Source organism: Carassius auratus, chromosome 15 (genome assembly GCF_003368295.1).
Source record: "Carassius auratus strain Wakin chromosome 15, ASM336829v1, whole genome shotgun sequence".
Taxonomy (NCBI): domain Eukaryota; kingdom Metazoa; phylum Chordata; class Actinopteri; order Cypriniformes; family Cyprinidae; genus Carassius; species Carassius auratus.
Window position 1 is genome coordinate 795,996 of NC_039257.1, and position 19,624 is coordinate 815,619.

The window sequence follows — 19,624 nt, forward strand, 5'->3', positions numbered from 1 at the left end:
AATATTAGGTTCATCTAGTTGGAGTGCTAGAATTACTAACTGAAATAACAAATGGAAATTAAAATTCTAAAATATAATTATATATTTTTTTCTTTCATTTTTTAGCTGAAATAAAATAAAGTATAAAATATTACGTGAAAAACTTAAATAAAACAAACGTTTTGATATTTTGCCTGAAAATTCTAAATTGACTAACAGGAATACAACTATTATTTATACTTTAAATAATAATACTAAATTATAATAAAATCAGCTAATTAAAAACATTAATAAAAGCTCAACTCATAACAGTGTTTTTAAGCTAATTCATCAGATTTTCACTGTATAATGTAAAAGAAAATACAACCCAGATATTAAATACATTATTACTTAATTATTAGCACCGTTCAAATACGAGTGGTAGCACCTGAAGCAAAACCAGTTTAACGAAATACTAAATGAATAGTTATTAAATTCCTACCAGCATCCATAAAACCTTCTGAACAGGGACATAAAGGTGATTTATGAATGTTATCACGAGGCAGCGCTCTCTTCTCATACCGCTCTGTGAGGTCTCTATCAGTGCCTGTCCGTTCATCCTCTGACCTGTGACTGACCGCTAGCGATGACAGAGCCTTTGTCACGCTAACCTCTGACCCCTGAGACAGTCTCACGCATCATCACCCCTCGTTTCAGAGCGGCCAATCAGAACGCGGCTCAGAAGCGTGGCCTGCAGGGTCGCGCCGGGACCCGAGGTGAAGAGAGGTGTAAATCCAACAAGACATTTCATTTAGAGCCTGTTGTTTAAGTCACTGCCCCGCTCTGATCCCAAACCCAGGAACCGAGAAAATAATGGCACACGGATCCCAGAGGAGGAAGCGCAGAACCACAGAGCTCATAACGCCGGCTAATGTGCGCCGCTTCATTCTCACAATCAAAAGTGACACTGCTCTGGAAAACATTTAAATGCATGCATAAACAAATCTGATTGAGTTCAGGCGCTCGCAACTAACTGCGTTTGACAGGATTTCAGCTCGCTCGTCCATAACAATGCTGTTTTCAGTGGATACTCATATTATATTATAACAAAACACAACATCGTCGTTTATGAGCACGTCTCGGTGGAAATCATTATAGTGAAAAGAATGCAACAATGAACAAAATAATTGCATTTTGAAGGATTCTCAAAACATCAGGAAGTCTGACTCATTTTAGAGCATCAGATCCTTTATTTAAAGGAACAGATTCAAAACAACGATTCAGTGAGTCATTGGAACCACTGCATTTTAAAAAAGCACAAAGAAATTATTTTAGTAATTTAAGAATAAACAGTCAAGTGATGAATTTTATCAATGCATTAGTGTTTTCATTAAGGGTTTTTCAAGTTTAATTTAAATTTATTTAAATTTTAGTAATTTTATAATGAGTAGTTTGATGATATTAATGTAGTTTTATGAAGTTATATTTCAGTTAGTAATTTTTCGTACTTAATCCTAATGTAACTCAACTATTACATTAATGTCAATATTAATTTATATTACTTATACAATGTATATTAATTAGTACTAATACTAAAGCTAGCCTTACTACTATTATTATTATTATTATTATTATTATAAATAAATTAATAATAAATAATAAATTAATAATAAATAAACTAAAACTTATATATCACAACACTGGTGAATGAATACAACTAATAAAACTAGAAATCAATAAAAAAATCTGAAATATAAATTTAATATTATATTTATATTTATAATAATTCATATAAATATATATGAATTTATAATTATATATTTTTAAATATTTTTAACATGGTAATAATAGTTAAATAGCACTCATATAGTGCTATATTTTAATGATTTAATAATAATAAAAATTGCTTCAGGAACACAGTCCTAAAATTGTTTATAGTTTATACAAATACATTTATATATACTACAGTATATAGAATATGCTTACATAAATATTCATATGTATTAAATGAATGAATTATGATTATCTATCTATGTTGACATTCTTGTCATGATACTGTAGAGTTGGAGTGGACACATCTGTGTTTCGTTCCTGCTGATGAACTCTTCTCTGGGACTGATGTTAGCACAGCGCTAATGTTAGCTAAAGCTGCTCTGGTCTCGTCCTACACTGAGCCTCAGTAAACACACCAGCGCTGAGCTAACACTGACATCCTCCTGAGAAACACGAGATCTAACAGGCATCTCCTCCATCTGCTGACATTTACTTTACATGTCCACTCCGGCTAAACGCTCACGCTAACCGTGCTAACCAAACATGTGCTGCAAAAACATCTTTCTCCAGTGAAAAGCAGGCATATATTCAAGAATGCAGATAATTCATATTACAGTGTAGTTTTTAGCATGGCTCTTGTGGACTACAGCTCCCATGATCCTCTAGTGACAGCAAACAAATGCATTTAACGGTATGAATGGATGTTGAGTTTGCAGCTTGATCTCTCCAGAATGTGTCGATAAAGATATCTTCAGAGGAACTGGATTTTGTCTGGAAGTGTGCTGCCATTTCAAGAGATAGAAATCAATTCTCAGTTCAAATATCCACTCACTGCACGGTTTGCTTGCATGTGTTTCCAGCTCTCAGTCTTCTCCTGAATCACAGTGAACTGGAGTCGGAGCATGTTTGCACAGAGAGGCCTGGATCTCATCATAGAGACTCAATTAGTGCATGTTTTAAAGCAGAGACGCAGGGTGCTGCCTTCACGATGCTCAGTCGTTTAGATCTAACTGTGCATCTCACTAAAATAGTCAAGAACTTCTCTGGCTCATATTTCACCCCAAAATAAAAATAAAAATATTAATGCAGTTTTCCTGATAGTTAAGCACATTTTATACTCTAAAATCTCATTACAGCAATTCAAGAAAATCTGTAAAGATTATTTAAATAATAAAAATAAAATAGTGAATAATAGAAATTTTTGCATTGGGACAATTTTCCTGATAATTAAGCAAATTTTACCCTTTAAATTCTCATTAGTGGAATGCTAAATATCTGTAGTGTAAATACATACATATATATATTGTTATAGCACTTATATATCATTGCTCTTTTGTTGTTTTTGATTGCATCCACTGTCTTCATTTGTAAGTCGCTTTGGATAAAAGCGTCTGCTAAATGAATAAATTAATAAATGTATGTGTAAATGTAATATATATATATATATATTATATATATTAGTAAAATAATTAAACAGTAAATAATATTAAATACATTTATTTTTTGCAGAGTGACAATTTTCATAATAATTCAGCCAATTTTTTAAAAACGGGAACAAATAAATATCTAAATTAATAAAATAAATGAAAAATGAAATCACTTAATAATATAATAATAAAATAGTAATGCATATTAAAATATATATACATATATATATATATATATATATATATATATAGTTTGTAGTTTTTTTTCAATCAAATCACAACTCAGAAAGAGGTTTAATTTATTTTGCCGAATGCAGTTTGTCATTCAGAGATGAGATGAGAGCTGGACATTTCTTTGTGAGATTTGCTCAGGTGCTCGATCTGGGCTTTTAACCCAGACACGTCTGACCTTTAAACCTCACGGCGAGATCTCTGTCCCATTGTTGGATAAAGCTGTCCTCTTTTCTGAGAGTCTTTGGGGTTATCAATAATTCAACTGATCTTTAAAGCACCTGTTATTATGTAAATGTATGATTTGAGTGTGTGTGTGTGTGTGTGTGTGTGTCGGACTTGGGTCCAGTGCAAATCTCTGAAGCTGATTTTATACACAGAAGTGAACAGAGGTTATATCTATCTATCTATCTATCTATCTATCTATCTATCTATCTATCTATCTATCTATCTATCTATCTATCTATCTATCTATCTATCTATCTATCTATCTATCTATCTATCTATCTATCTGTCTGTCTGTTTTTAAACATTGACTGCGTCTGACCTTTAATCCTGAGGTCTTTTTCTTTCTCAGCTCAGTCTTTGTGTTTGTTATCAATAATTCAGCTGATCTTTAAAGCACCTGTTATTATGTGAATTTGCTCCAGTTTTGTTGCGTTTGTCACCTTTCGGTCTATTCAATTCTATTCCATCTGTGAACAATATTTTTTAACTAAAAAAATAAAATAATTCAAAAATAATAACAAAAATTTCATTTAACTATAATAATGTAATTCTAAAATAAAAAATTTAAATACATTATGTTGTGTAAATAAGTAAATACTACTTAGTATTTTTTTACAATAAAAAAAACAATAACAATAAAAATAGCTTCTTTATTTGATTTATTATTATTAATATTTTGCTATTAAATTATATAATTTAAAATGTATTTTATTTTAATTAAATAATATTCTAGTAATGATGATGATGATGAATAAATAAATATTAAAAGTATACATATACGTACATACTTAAAATAATTAAATATACAAATAACAATAATAATAGATATTAGACTTTTTTTTATCTTTATTTATTTTTATCTTTATTTATTTTAAAGATGTTAATAATAATAATCATTTCTATAACAATAATTATTATTATTTAAGGATTAATTACTTTATAATAACATTTCTTCTTTTTCTCATAAAATATTAAAGATCTTTCTTGACAAGAAATTATAAATTCTATAATCAATCTAACTCTACACTCTTAAAATTAAAGGTGCTTGAAAGCTTATTCACAGCGATGCCACAAAAGAACCATTTTTGGTTCCACAAAGCACCATTCAGTCAAAGGAAGATCCTTCTTTCACCACAAAGAAGTTTTCGTGAAACAGAAAGTTTCTTCAGATGTTCTTTCTGGAATATCTCTATTCTAAAGCACCTTTATTATTAAGAGTGAGTGTAATTTATGCTGGAAAGCTGGTTAACCGAGATTCACGAGTGGTTTTTAATCCAGGATGATTTACAGCGGATAGATTAGACAGCGTCAGGAGTGAGCCGAGGTTAAGTGCTTCAGTTAAAGACACAACAGGGGATCCGAGGAGCCGTCCATTTCATTAGTCACGTCTGTCTTTATGTCTCATTAAAGCAGAGTTTTACCTGTACACCAGGGTGTCGTCGACGGTGCTGTTGTACTGGATCTGGTACATTCTGATCCCGGGAATGTGGCGTTCGGACGGCCAGTGGATGACGGCTGAGTTTGCGGTCAGATTTTCCACCAGCACCCTCTTGTTCTGTGGTTTGGTGTCGTTGCTGCCGGATTTGGTGGAGGTGGTGATGTCGGAGAGCCCCGGGTCGGCCTCCCTCATGTGACCCGAGTTGTTGACGAAGAGCGGCAGCGGGATCATGTTGACTTCCACGGCTGCGGTGGCGATGCCGGCCGCGTTGGAGGCCACACAGTTGAAGGCGCCGCTGTCCTTCAGTGTGGTGATCAGGATGTCCAGCGTGCCGTTGTCGTACAGGATCGTGCGAGAGTTATTGTGCACCAGTTTGCCGTCGGGAAAGCGCCAGTGAATGGTGGGATCGGGGTCACCCATCGCCTTACACTTGAGAGTCACGCCCTGACCCTCCATCACGTAGGGTTTGGTGACCTGGATGAAGAAGTTAAAAACAATGTTAATAAATGTCCATTAAAAAAAAAAAAATTACAATGTTTAATGAAAAATAAAAAATTAAATTAAATTAAATTAAATTAAATTAAATTAAATTAAATTAAATTAAATTAAATTCCTGCATGAAGTGTGATGTTAAAAACAATATGCTTTTAACACATATATTGTTATATGCATAGTAAAAAAAAAAATCCAAAGGGAGATGATGCACCTGAAAGTTAATGGAGCTTTAATGTGACAAAATAATATTTAGAAATGTTCAGAAATTATATTTTATGAATAATTATTCATTAATAATTTAAGTACACAAAGAAATAAAAACAACAACAGCAAAAAAACAAAAAACAAAACAAAACAAAAAACAATGTGCACTACTGTTTAAAAGTCTGGGGTCAGTAAGATTCTCTGTTAATGATACATAGTTGTGAGCTACATCATTTCATGATTATAAAATATAATATGATATATTTTCTAAACGTTTTATTATAAAATAATTTTTGAGACCTTTCTTCACATTTCTGTCAAGAATACAAAATTAGAATGTATTTAATTTTAGATTGTTCTCTGTCAGTCTATCTGTCTAGCTATAATTATTTTATTATCAATTATTTTCTATAATTTGCTTTTGAAAGGAATCTCTTCTGCTCATCAAGGCTGAATTTATTTAATAAAAAATACAGTAAAAACTGTAAAATTGACAACTATTATTACATTACTTATTATTTAATATTATTACTATATATAACTTATTTTCTATACAGGATTATTTTGTTGATTAAAATAAAACTACAGACGTTAAAAGAAAATCATGAAATAAAATAAAATAAAAAACTTACATTTACAAATTTTAAACATTCAAATTATGTAAAAAAAGAATGGTATTTCAGTTTTGATACATTTTTAAAAAATAATGTAAATACAGTATATTTACTTTTAATATACTCACACAATCCTGCTCTAGAAACAGATCTGATGATTCTCTCTCTCTCTTTCTCTCTCTTTTAATTAAATGTTATAAATTGCATTATTTTTAAATGTAAATTTAACATAAAATAGTGGTCGATCGATCTTGGTTTTTTGACAGCCAATACCGATATCTTGGAAAGCAATGGCCCGATAGCCGATATAAAGCCGATATATGTATATATATTTTTTATTTATATTTAAGAAATGTTAAATCATTTGGCAATGGATTAAAAATAAATGTGCAAAATAGTCATACTTATACTTTAGATGATAAGTATTTTTCATGAATAAATAAATATTTAAAAATATAATTAAAAAGGATGTAAACACTGTACCAACTGTATTCTGAGAAGTCTGTGTGTGCTCTACTGCCTTTCAGCACGCCGTCAAAATAAAAGTCCCCCTTGAACACATCGGCCGAGCAGGAAACTTATCGGCCAATACCGATATTTGAAAAATGCCAATTATCGGTCCAAATATCGGCTTCGGCTATATATCGGTCGACCACTAATAAAAATTGTATAACTTTGCTAGCTTATGGAAACTTTAAATTTGAACATATTTTTTCACGCATTCGTGTTTGCTGACCTGGTGTTTGGTGATGAGCGGCGGCTCACAGATGAACTCCTCCTCTTGAATGGACCAGAAGTACTTGTCCATCAGGAGTTGAGGAGAAGCGCAGGTCTCCAGGTCGTCTTCCCTCGTCAGGCGCCGCAGCCAGAGCAGCTCACAGTTACAGTGCAGCGGGTTTCCTCCGAAGCTCACCGTCAGTCGGGACGAGCCGGTCGCTCTGGGTTCGGACTGCACCTGCGCCTGCTGGAACAGTGCGTCCGGCGGAAGCGTCTGAAGACGGTTGGACGTCATGTCCAGCCGCACCAGTTTGGTGAGGAGCGTGAAGGTCCCGGGGTCGATGTGGTCGATCAGATTGTGGTCCAGCGTTAAGGTGTTAATGGTGGTCATCCTGGCGATGGCTTCCCAAGGTAACGTCCTCAGGTTGTTGTAGGACAAATCCAGGTCCTCGATGGTGGAGACGAACTCGTCGAAGGTGGACGGTTCGATGTGGTGAATCTGGTTATTGCCAAGGATCAGGTGTCTCAGGTTGATCAGACCCTTCAGCTGGTCACTGTTGATGACCGTTAGCCGGTTACCGTCCATATGCAGCGCTCTCAAGGACTTCAGACCCACAAAAGCGTGCGGCGCGATCTGACTGATGGTGTTGCGGGACAGAGTGAGGTGCACTAGGCTCGTCATGTTGACAAAGTCTTTTCGGCGCACGGCGGTGATGAAGTTGTCGGTCAGACGGAGCTCGACTGTCTTGCGGTCGATGGTGGGCGGCACAAAGAGCAGGCCGGTTTTAGCGCAGAGGAGCGTGAGCGTGGGCGAGATGGTCTGACAGATGCAGCGACCCGGACAATGCTGAGCCTTCACCAGCGCGCCGAACACCAGCACGTAAAACACCAGCCTCTCCATGATTCATCAGCTTCCTACACCTGCACAAACACACAGAACCAGACGAGCCATGTTAAAAACCACACGCTTTTAACACACAGAACTATCTGCACAGTCAGACATCCAAGGGAGATGATGCACCTGAAAGTTAATGGAGGTTTAATTTGATAAAGTAACATTTAGAAATGTTCAGAAATTATAATTTAGGGAAAAAAAAGCACACTGTTCAAAAGATTGGGGTCAGTAAGATATTTTTTTTTTTTTTACAAACACATAACTAAATGTCAGGAGTCACACACACACACACACTTTTGCATTTCATTCAGTAAAAAACAGTAGGCCACACAAACACACACACACACAAAACAACAACAACATCAACATTTTATTTCTAACTTACTACAACTAGGTTTTCTAATAATTCACATAATAAAATTACAAAACATTAATTGAAAATGAAATGAAAACTCAAAATTTAAAATAAAAAACTAAATAAAAATAAACCTATTTTTTTTTGTAAACTAAAATGTAAAAATTAAAGGTGAATTAAACCTTAATCGTAATAAAATAAATAAATATAAATAATAATGGCAATAAATGAATAAATAATTAAATAAATAAATGGCAAAATTACTAAAAGTGAACTAAAATTAAAAACTCAAAATATAACAACTAAACCAAAATAAAAATTTTCTTTTCATTTTTAACAACTTAAATAAAAATAAACCTAAACTGTACATAAACAAAAATAAAAATGGCAAAAGCACATAACAAAATGTGTAAAATTAAAGCTGAAAATGTAAAATAAAAAACTGACTTTATTTCTAAACTAAAAATGAATAAAAAACTAATAATAAAAATATTATATAGAAATACATTATTTAATAACAAATTTACTCAAATGTAAATGAAAACTGACATAAATTAACATTAAGATGGCTATAAATAAATAACATCTAAATAAAAATAAATTATAAAGTCATATCTGAAATTAAGGCTCCTAAATGTATAAGTCAGTATCATGTTTTTCAGGAACTTCTCGTAAGAATGTTTATTAAAAACAACACAAAATTAATCAAAAACATTTACATTTTTAATATCACTCACCAATAAAGAATTAATCTGACATAAATAAACGTTTAGAGATGTCAATACATAACTAATAAACTGAGGCTCGTACATTCTCAATGCAATGTATTAGCTAGTAGAGAAGTTGAATATTTAAAAAGAAAACCAATTATCTGTGAGGCACAATATCATTTTATCCACGGTGAACAGATTGGTCTGAAAAAAAGCAGAAGTGTTGGTGACATCAGCTGGAAATGAAAGTCTTTTGGAAAGCAAGCCATGTTACCAATTAAATAACCAAACCAAAGCAAGCTTTTCAATGTAAAGGTGAGGTTACTGACCTTCCCAATCCTCCTATAGCGTAATAACGCTTGTCCAAGGAAAAGCAGCTCATACAATATAAACAAGCCTCAGAAAATCAGCCCAAATCTCTGCCATGTATTTCTTATAAAACACAATGCGGATGGAGATTTTCCTCTTAATCGAAGGCCGTGGAAATCTCAGAGTAATAGCTTTGTGCGCTGCGGACCGATTCTGAGCCCAAGTAACGCTGCGGAAAATTAGACGCTTGTAGGAGTGACTTAATTGTGCTATAAATTGTGGCAATAAAGCGGAAGGGACCATCATTTGGTGAGTGAATTCTCGTTCCGAGCTCTCGCCGTGCTCGAGTTCATGACACGTTTGAGATTTTATGGTGCAGGTGGTGATATAATGAGATCATGTATGAAGCATTGCCTGAATGAGAAACTCTTTAAGTGTTATGGAGTCCCTTTGGCTAATTGGTTTTGTTCTGTAAGCCTCATATATGAAAGCAACACGACACTGAATGCAATATGTCAAGTGTAGTTTTAATAGAATCAAATCGATTCAATTCAAGATATATTCATGAGGATTTTGCTAGTTATATAAAGCATTACACTATGGACATTAGAAAGAAATGTCAAATTATTACTAAATTAATCACTAAATCAGTGCTGTTTTAGGATTGAGATTTATCTCTTAATTGTGGAATTATTTAAATTTAAGTTATTTTATTTAACATTTTTATTCTTTTTTTTAACGTTAATATAGTTTTATTCATTTTTATTTGATCTTTAGTTTATTTCAATGATAAAAGACCGAAATGCAACTAGCTAAAATAAGTATAATACGTTTTTTTATAGTTTATTTTAAATGTAATTTAAATATATAGCATTTAATTACATTATTACATTACATTTTTATTACATTTTACTTTGAATAACTATTTTTTTTTTGCTTTATAAAATAAAGCAACACTCTATGGTCACTAACAATAAAATTAAAATAGTAATTAATTAGAAAATTTTCACAAAATTAAGTGTTGTTTTATTAACTAGACTTTTTTTTTTAGTATTTTCTGTTTTCATTTTAATTTAAATATATCAGTAAAGTTTTTGTCCATTTTATTAATTGTCTCTGTGTGTGAATATATATATATATATATATATATATATATATATATATATATATATATATATATATATATATATATATATATATATATATATATATATATATATATATATTTAAAATAATTATATTTTTAGTTATTTTATTAAATTTAATTGAACTAAATGAAAATGAAAGACATATTAAAAAGAAAGAAAGAAATGGCAACTAACTGAAATAAAATAAGCTTAAGATAATTTTTTCTTTTTGGGCATAATAAACCTGTGTCAAATGTGTTAATAAATAATGCATTAATAAAATTGTAATTAATAAAATGCATTTAAAAACAAAATGAAACCAATTCTATGTTGACAGTTTTGATTTACTACAAAATAAGAGACTGATAGCTTCTACTAGGAATTTTACTGCTCGGGAACACACACATTACATTTCTAAATCTATTGGCAAGTATAGAAAAGTCGTTATGAAAGTTCATTATTGAATATCTTCAGATGTTCTGACCTGAAGAACCCCAGACAACATCTGACCTTCAATATAACACCCCTCACAAAACTCACGAAATATTAATCCATGAAAATGATTTCTGAACTCATACTGATCTGTCACCGTGCCCATAGACCTAAAAAAATAAAGCTTGGCTTTTAATAAAGTCATCAATTCCAACATTCAGCTGTTTGACTTACATCTCCAGTGAAGAAACCTGTAAATCTGATACCCATAATGCACCATGTTAATAATTAATATCACTTTTTTATCAAGACTTTTAAGGAAATAAAATGCATTAGTGAGTTAAAGACATTAGTACTTTTATTAATCAAGAATGCATTCAGTTTATCAAAAGTGACATGTATAATGTTACACAAGATTTTCTATTAATCAGAAATGTTTCTTGATATATATACTTATTTTAAACTGTAATAATATTTGACAATTTCTACAGTTTTAACTGTATTTTCGACCATTAAATAATCATTAAAAATCATGTCAACCTCACGTTTGAACTGTAGTGTACACACTTTTTTTTAAAACTACTTATGTCACTATTTTAGTTTTCAATTTATATATGTAAGAATAAAACAAAAATAGAATATGCACATGCATTTTTTTTTAAGTAAAAAAACCCCATGTAATCTCTTGATTAACATATATTCATACAGTAAAACAGCATGCATAAAAAAAAAAAAATCACATGTCAGCAACCCAGTTTCTAATTCATCCCCTGCTCGTGTTCAGCTGATGAGCCTGTTCTTTTGGCCAAATTAGCAAATGTAATTGCAAAAGCTAATGTGTGTGTAACAGCGGTATCTGCAGAGCTCGTGAATGCCGCCGTTGATCAATAAGCGCAGTCCAATAACGGCCGATGCGCCAGCGACTGAGGAGTAATTGTGTGTGTATTCAGGTACTAACTGGGACACCAGCGGCTTTCCTCGCTGGAGATCGTGCGGCGGAGCACTTCCTGTCTCCGCTCCCAGGATTCGCTCGATTGATCTGCCGTATCTACGGTAACAGCGGAAAAAAACAGCCTGGAGAACTTAGTTTCCAAGGCAACTCTGCACAAGAATGTAGGTCTCTGAATTGCATTAAGCTGCAGGAGAAATCCAGGTCTTGATGGAGATGGAACAGGTATTGAATATTTACGAGTGCTTTAACCAGGCTTTTAAGGAGCGTGAAGAGCGGCGAAGCATGCGACGTGGTACGCTGATCACACAGCCATTAGTTCTGTGCATCACATTATTACGAGTTCTGTTCATGCACTTCAGTCCTCAGTGAACAGACATTTTCATATCCCTGTCATGTTGCTTTTTGAAACTTTGAGGTGAGACACTGCCGGCAAAAACACTGTTTTTTCAAGCACCTGTCAATTTTGAGATTTTGGGCTTTTTGGTTTTTCATAAAGTGCTTTTTCGAACTAGTGGACGGAAAACATCTAAAAGACAGTGTTAAGTGTTTCTTTTATAGCACTTTATCTGCTTGTGTCAATAGATTTCAATTACAACACATATTTTAAAAGGCCGTTTTCTCAAAATGAGTTTTTTCTTCAACACTGAGTCATAAATCTCCACTTCAGTAGCACTTACACACACCAAACTTATAAACATTTTTATTCCTGTCTATATCCTGAAGGTTTTTACAGAGGGATTTGTTCATATATATTTTCCTTGATTATATACAACATTTTATTCCCTTCAAAATTGTGAAGATATATTGTTTTCTGGCTGTTCAAAGTATTTTTTCTGAATTATGGAGTGACAAAAAAGATAACCAGAATTCCCTCTGTAAAAACATTTGACTCTAATATGTGAAAAAAATAAAAAAAATTTTTGAAACTGACTTCATCCAGTGTTCAGATTTTTGTACTAGACATTTATGCAAATTAGCACATATTTCATTAAATAATGCCTCATTTGCATATTTAAACATAACATTTTTAAAAACTTGTAATACAAAAAAATTTGCAATAATCAATGTAATCAATCAACTGGAAAAGTAAGGTGATAACTATTAGTTTTTTGTTTTTTTTTGCCCTATTCCCCTGCAGTGTCTCGCCTTAAACAAAATGTATTTTTTTTGTTGCTATCAAATTCGATCTATCAGGCTTTTATGGCGTTTATAGTCTAATATAGTGAGGACGTGTGTAATAAATGGTTTAATTTTATCCCGAGACTCCACCTGAAGTGCTTTTTTGTGCATATGTTGATTTATATTTATTTATTAAACAGATGCTTTTATCCAAAGCGACTTGATATTTCCATGAACAAAGACGATGACATTTTGATGGTTCAATGTAAATCAATGAGATCTTTTTAACAGTATTGCAGACATTTAGAAAGATAGAAAGATAATCTCAGAGAAGTGGAAAAAAAAGAATTTTCACTCGTTCTTTAGGGGAAAATAAATGTGCAAAATCTGGGATTTAAGTGTGAAGCACTTGCATTGAAAGTGAATGCTTAAAACGCATTTAGAAAAGACACAAAACGTCAGTAATATTCATGAGTTTAGTGTGAAAAAACTGCATAATAATCATTTCTGTTTAAAGCTACAGTACATCTAATCTGACACAACATCATAAGTTGTTTATATACTATTTAAACACAAATAACCCACAGAATAATTCACATGTGTGAGAACAAGCTCAAGTGTGTGAGTTTGATAAGAGCAGATGTACTCTTTCACACAAATACAACACAAACTCATGCATTTTTAAAAGTTAGAGAGTTCAGAAGGTTGTGCTGAACAGGTTCGACTCGCTTCATGAAACTTTCATCAAATCTGCTCTTGTACAACACGAGTTAACACATGTTCTAGCATGACCAAACGCAGAGTATTGCACTTACAGGGTACATAAAGAATAAGTACATACTGTATTAATAAAACATATTGAAGACAATTTCTCACAATTGCCAAGTTCAAGTCAGAATCGTGAGATATTAAAAAAGATTCAACTTTATTACTCGCAATTGCACGTTTATATCTCACCATTCTATCTTTTTTCTTAAAATGCAGGTTTAATATGTTGTGTCTTTGTTTCTCAGAATTGCTAATACAAACATCTGGAAGACTGAATAAAAAAATGTGTTATTATCTCACAACTGCGAGTTGTAAAGTCAGAAATGCGACACATTAACCTAAGAGACACTGCAGGGGAATAGGGCACAAAAAAACCCCAAAAACTAATAGTTATCACCTTACTTACCCAGTTGATTGATTACATTGATTATTGCACATTTTTTTTGTATTACAAGTTTTCAAAAATGTTATGTTTAAATATGCAAATGAGGCATTATTTAATGAAATATGTGCTAATTTGCATAAATGTCTAGTACAAAAATCTGAACACTAGATGAAGTCAGTTTCAAAAAATTGTTTTATTTTTTTTTTGACATATTAGAGTCAAAATTTTTTACAGAGGGAATTCTGGTTATCTTTTTTTGTCACTCCATAATTCAGAAAAAATACTTTGAACAGCCAGAAAACAATATATTTTCACAATTTTGGGGGGAATAAAATGTTGTATATAATCAAGGAAAATATATATGAACAAATCCCTCTGTAAAAACCTTCAGAATATAGACAGGAATAAAAATGTGAAGTCTGGTGTGTGTAAGTGCTACTGAAGTGGAGATTTATGACTCAATGTTGAAGAAAAAACTCATTTTGAGAAAACGGCCTTTAAAAATATGTATTATAATTTAAATCTATTGACACAAGCAGATAAAGTGCTATAAAAGAAACACTTAACACTGTCTTTTGGATGTTTTCCGTCCACTAGTTTGAAAAAGCACTTTATGAAAAACCAAAAAGCCCAAAATCTCAAAATTGACAGGAGCTTGAAAAAACTGTTTTTGCCGGCAGTGTCTCACCTTAAAGTCAGAACTGTGAGTTTAAAGAGATGGATTTATGTAATTGTGTTTATTGAGTTTATATAATGATTTGCGTTCGCTCCTCAAACACCAATTAGACAAACACCGATGAACTTTTCCTGCCCTCGGTGTCATCAAGTGTCAGACTTTTGCGCAATTATTGACGACTCTGTCTCGGTGTGGTCTTTGAAAGCGTGTCGTCGGATTATTTAAAGCTCGAAGGCCTTTAGGAGATCTGACTCAAAGCAATGAGAAATATTTATTCATGGGAAATGTTGTTGCATTTTCCGAACTCATAAACAGAGCGGGTTTCTCTGGAGAGCATGCGTGTTTGTGTCCGAGCGCGGTCTAATAACTCATCAGTCACGCACTATTATGAAGGGAAATCTACCGAGATGAATCACTCTCCAAACTGTAATGAGCATTTTAATAAGCTGCACTACTCTTCCAGACAACACTGCTGTGAAATTTAGCACAGAGACGCTCGGGCGAATCAAAACGTCACAGATGACCTAACGGAGAACTTGGGATGTTTCTTTCTTGAGACGTGATTATTCACGAGCCCCCTGCAGACGTGACGAGGAGAGAACGAACTCTTTCCTCCGTTAATGAGCAGAACAATCGCTTCTCCATGCTGTTTTCTTCCTCGCCGCACGGTTTATCCACACTGAGGAGAAGCGCCTTTATACTGCATTTGAATTGACTTTAAAAGTGCATTTCACACTGCATTATGGGTATGAAAACATGGCAGACCTGTTACGTGTGTTTTTAAACCCTCGCTCTTGTGAACGGCAGAAGTGCCAGCTGCTTATTTCATCCAAAAAAGCCATTTAACTATGTTTTTAGGAATACAATGTTGCATACCAACAAACCCTGAAGAATATAGATTTGGTTAGTTAGGAGAAAGAAACTCATTTTGACAAAGTGGTCTTTTTAAGGATATATATTGCAAATTAAATCTATAGACATACACAGACAAAGTGCAATGATAAAACCATGCAAATGATACAAACACTTCAATAAAAATAAATAGAAACAGAAATAAAACGGTTAAGTATTGATGAAGTCATTTTGAGAAAGTGGCATTTAAATACATAAGCTACATGCGTAATGAGATAAACTTGATTATTTTCACTAAATTTGAAACATGTTATCGAAGCGAAATAACTCAAAATGTAAAATTTAAAGTGCAGCAGTGCACTATATTTTCAATGTTTTATTTTTTTTAATTTTTATTTTAATGTAAAATCATTTTCTAACTGTTTTTAAATGTTTTAATCATTTTAAAAGTTTTAAAATTGCTTGATTTATTTTTGTATTTATTTTTCTTCATGATCATTTTACTTTGTTTTATGTAAAGCACTTTGAATTACCATTGTGTACGAAATGTGCTACACAAATAAACTTGCCTTGCCTTGCCTAATGATAATCATGTCACTTTAAAGCTAGCATATTTAGTGTTGTTTGCCAACTTAAGTATCACTATCACTACTTAAAATATTAAATATCAATGCAAAAGGCATTGTTTATGCTAGACACATTCACTTGAGTGTGAAACTCTACAGAGAAAACCTCACACCACGCTAAAAGTGTTCATACGTCACACACTCCAAAGTGCTGCAAAACAACAAGATAGATAGATAGATAGATGGATGGATATATAGAGAGATAGATAGACCCAGCACACTTCAGATCTGTCTGTCTTGTGTTTGCTTGCTAGAGCTGCACTGAGCCACATTACAAAGGTTAAAACTCCTGTTCTGAGACTTCTGTCCTTCGCCTAAAGCAAGAGTTCACACGCACACATGATGTAAACAAACATGAAGGAGGCCAGCCGTCCCCAGGCGCTTTCTGGAAGCTCTCGCTCGCTTCACAAGTGCTCTTTAGGATCTTTCTGCACTAGTTTGTCCTGTCGCTGTTGATTAGAGATCAGAGAGATGTTTCTGTTGACGTGTATTGATTTCGCCGCTTCAGGCTGTTTGTCGGTACACAGATCGAAATAATGTAATACTACGGACTGAATGAAGTTGATTGAATTTGCTTTGTGGTTAGGTGAAAGTTCAGATGATTTAAAATCACATTAATATGTCAAACTACACGACATGCACTAACAGTCACTGTAAAACCGAATGAACGACTGCTAAAGAGTTGATATGTGAAGGCACTTCACTTTAAAGCGAGAACAAAATAGATATCAACAGATAATTACAGTGCATTGAGAAATGCAAACATAACATTTTAGGAAAAATTTGAAAATGTTGGTATCATCTTATGAAAATATTCACAAATTTGCATACACTTCCAGAAAATAAATAGGAATATCGGTTGAATATCGGTTGAATCCGATATTTAATTTTGTTGACATTCAGTTTGAGGTTTCTATATTTGAGTTCTTGCATTGAATATACTTTTAACAAAGAGAAAAAAAATGCATTTGCACTGTGTTTTTAACAATTAAATGTTGAGAATGATACCAGGGAAATGATTTATCAAAAATGTCCAGTTCTTGCCATTAACAAACCATTAACTACGAATTTTGTCTCAGAAAACTCCTAATTTGCTGCTTATTAATAGTTAGCAGGTAGTTGTTAAGTTTAGGTATTGGATAGGATTAGGAATGTAGAATATGTTCATGTGCTTTATCAGTACTAATAAACACCCAATGTGTTAATAATAGACATGCTAATAAGCAACTAGTTAATATAGTGAGTTCTGGTCCTGTTTATTGATTAATTAATTTAAATCTATAGGCACAAATACATAACGTGCAAATAAAATAAACCCTTAATTAAAGTATTTTTCCCACTAGTCTGAAAGAACATATTGCCCAAAATGTTCAAATAAACCAGTGCATGAAAAGTCATATATTTCACATTTTAGAAGACAACTGAGAAAAGAATGGTTCTCGTCTCTCTTGCTTTTTTAGCAGATGTCAGCTCTCTTCCCATCAATCCTCAAACTAACCTTTGACAGCTTATTCATTGTTTTCACCTTCGTCGTCGTCGCCCCGAAGAGATTTCCTGAAGAAACGCAGCTGATTTCTGTCAGCACGACCAAAACCAACATCCAATCACAGGCCAGAGATAACGATGACATCACGTGCACGGTGACTAGTGTGTATCACTATAAAGAAAATAAAACAACAGTGATTTACTCACTCAGATGTCATTAGAAACCTGACTTTTTGGGCTTCAAAAAGCATAGCAAGTGAGGAACCGACTCATTATTGGCTGATAATCGTCTCTTGCGGCGAGGCTTATTTCTGTGACTGCTGTAAGTGATGTGTTTATTGTTCACAGATTGAAGTGTTTCTCTCAACGCTCGTGTGATCGTACGGTTACCGGTGAAGAAACCCGCTGAGCTCGTGTGATTAAACGTGTCAAACAGCTGTTAGCAGCACCACATGCACCACACCAGTGTCTCACGTCATGCAAAACATATATTACCATTCAAATAGCAAAAAAAAAAAGCTTTTTATTTTTTGCATTACATTAAAAAATTCCTTTTCCATCCTCATTTCCACTCTGTGTTTCAAACAGAGTTATTATAAAAGGTGCACATTAGTTTGTAGGAATGAAGTGCACTGATGAATCATTCACAATGGATGAAGTAAAGAGCTTTTAGGAAAGTAAACAGACACTCGTGCTGATCTTGAAAGTGTTCGCAGTAATTCCTCTTCTTGCATTTGCGCGGCTGGAAGTCAAAAGTTTGAGATTATGAGTTAATGACTCCAGTCATCAGTCTCTCTTTGTTCTAAACAGATCAAATAGCACTAATTGCTGGTTTTAGCTAATTACGGCGTGTTGTAACGAGCCTCTAAATAAATCATTTCAGTGATGCTTGTCAAGTGTTTACTTGGCTTGCTTTATTTCCTCTTTATTCAGTCTGGTTATTTTTTTTTATTTTTTTTTTTGTAAAGCAGATATGATTTTAATTACTAGCAGATGCTGCTTGCTGGTTTCTCAATCTAACCTATATATTGTTTTTATTTTTGTATTAATGTAAAATAAGTTTAAATTGAAGTACTAAGATTACTAAAACTAAAATAAAATTACTTATAAAAACAAAAAGCTTCTAATATTAAATTATTATTATTATTTTTATTTTATTTTAAATAAAATAAATCTTACTTTCTACTAAACAAATTATAGCAAATGCTTTTTTTCCAAAACAATATACAGCAACTTTGAGATCTTAAAAAGACAAGCAAAGGAAACTAAAGCCTAAATAAAATATAAATATTAAAAACTTAAAATATAAATATTTAATATGAAAATTTGTATCCAAATTGTATCAAATAAATTATAATTACAATACAATAAAATAAAAACAGCGCTAAACAGAAATAAAAAAAACTAACAAATAACAAAATCGCACAGAATGATAAACTTAAACTAAAAATTTTTTGTTTTCATTTGATTAAAATTAATACTATAACTTATGCTTACAAATGTTACTAATATAACACTGAATAACATGAAGCAGAGTAATTAATGAAATAATGTAAATTTCAAGATAATGCAATAGACAGAGGACACTGATTTTTATAATATATGAAGTAAGTCCAGATGTTCATCCTGTATCTGTATTAACTAGCTCAGTGTGAGGGATGTACTCGGGGATTTTCAATGTCTTAAACTATTTGATTTGATCCACAAGAATATGATAATCTGATCAGCTTGGATCAATACAGTTTACACCAGAATAAAACACCTCATCTCTACAGCACCGAGGTTTTTTATTTAGAACAATGAAGACTGGAGTAATCGCAGACAATTCGGCTTTCCAACACAAAAATA

The 19,624-nt window shown here is 32.7% G+C and overlaps 1 protein-coding gene across 2 annotated transcripts in view; it reads right to left on the reverse strand.

Moving 5' to 3' along the window:
* Positions 1-19,624, reverse strand: part of LOC113114651 (leucine-rich repeat and fibronectin type III domain-containing protein 1-like) — a 680,315-nt gene that overhangs the window by 1,774 nt on the left and 658,917 nt on the right. The window contains exons 3-5 of one of the 2 annotated variants that reach the window (XM_026281559.1): positions 17,790-17,948; positions 7,105-8,006; positions 5,039-5,529 (exon numbers count right to left, since the gene is read on the reverse strand). In XM_026281559.1, coding sequence (XP_026137344.1) covers positions 5,039-5,529; positions 7,105-7,986 — 1,373 coding nt within the window. In that variant the 5' untranslated portion in view covers positions 7,987-8,006; positions 17,790-17,948. The remainder of the gene's footprint in view (positions 1-5,038; positions 5,530-7,104; positions 8,007-17,789; positions 17,949-19,624) is intronic. The other variant, XM_026281558.1, reaches the window with a different exon arrangement.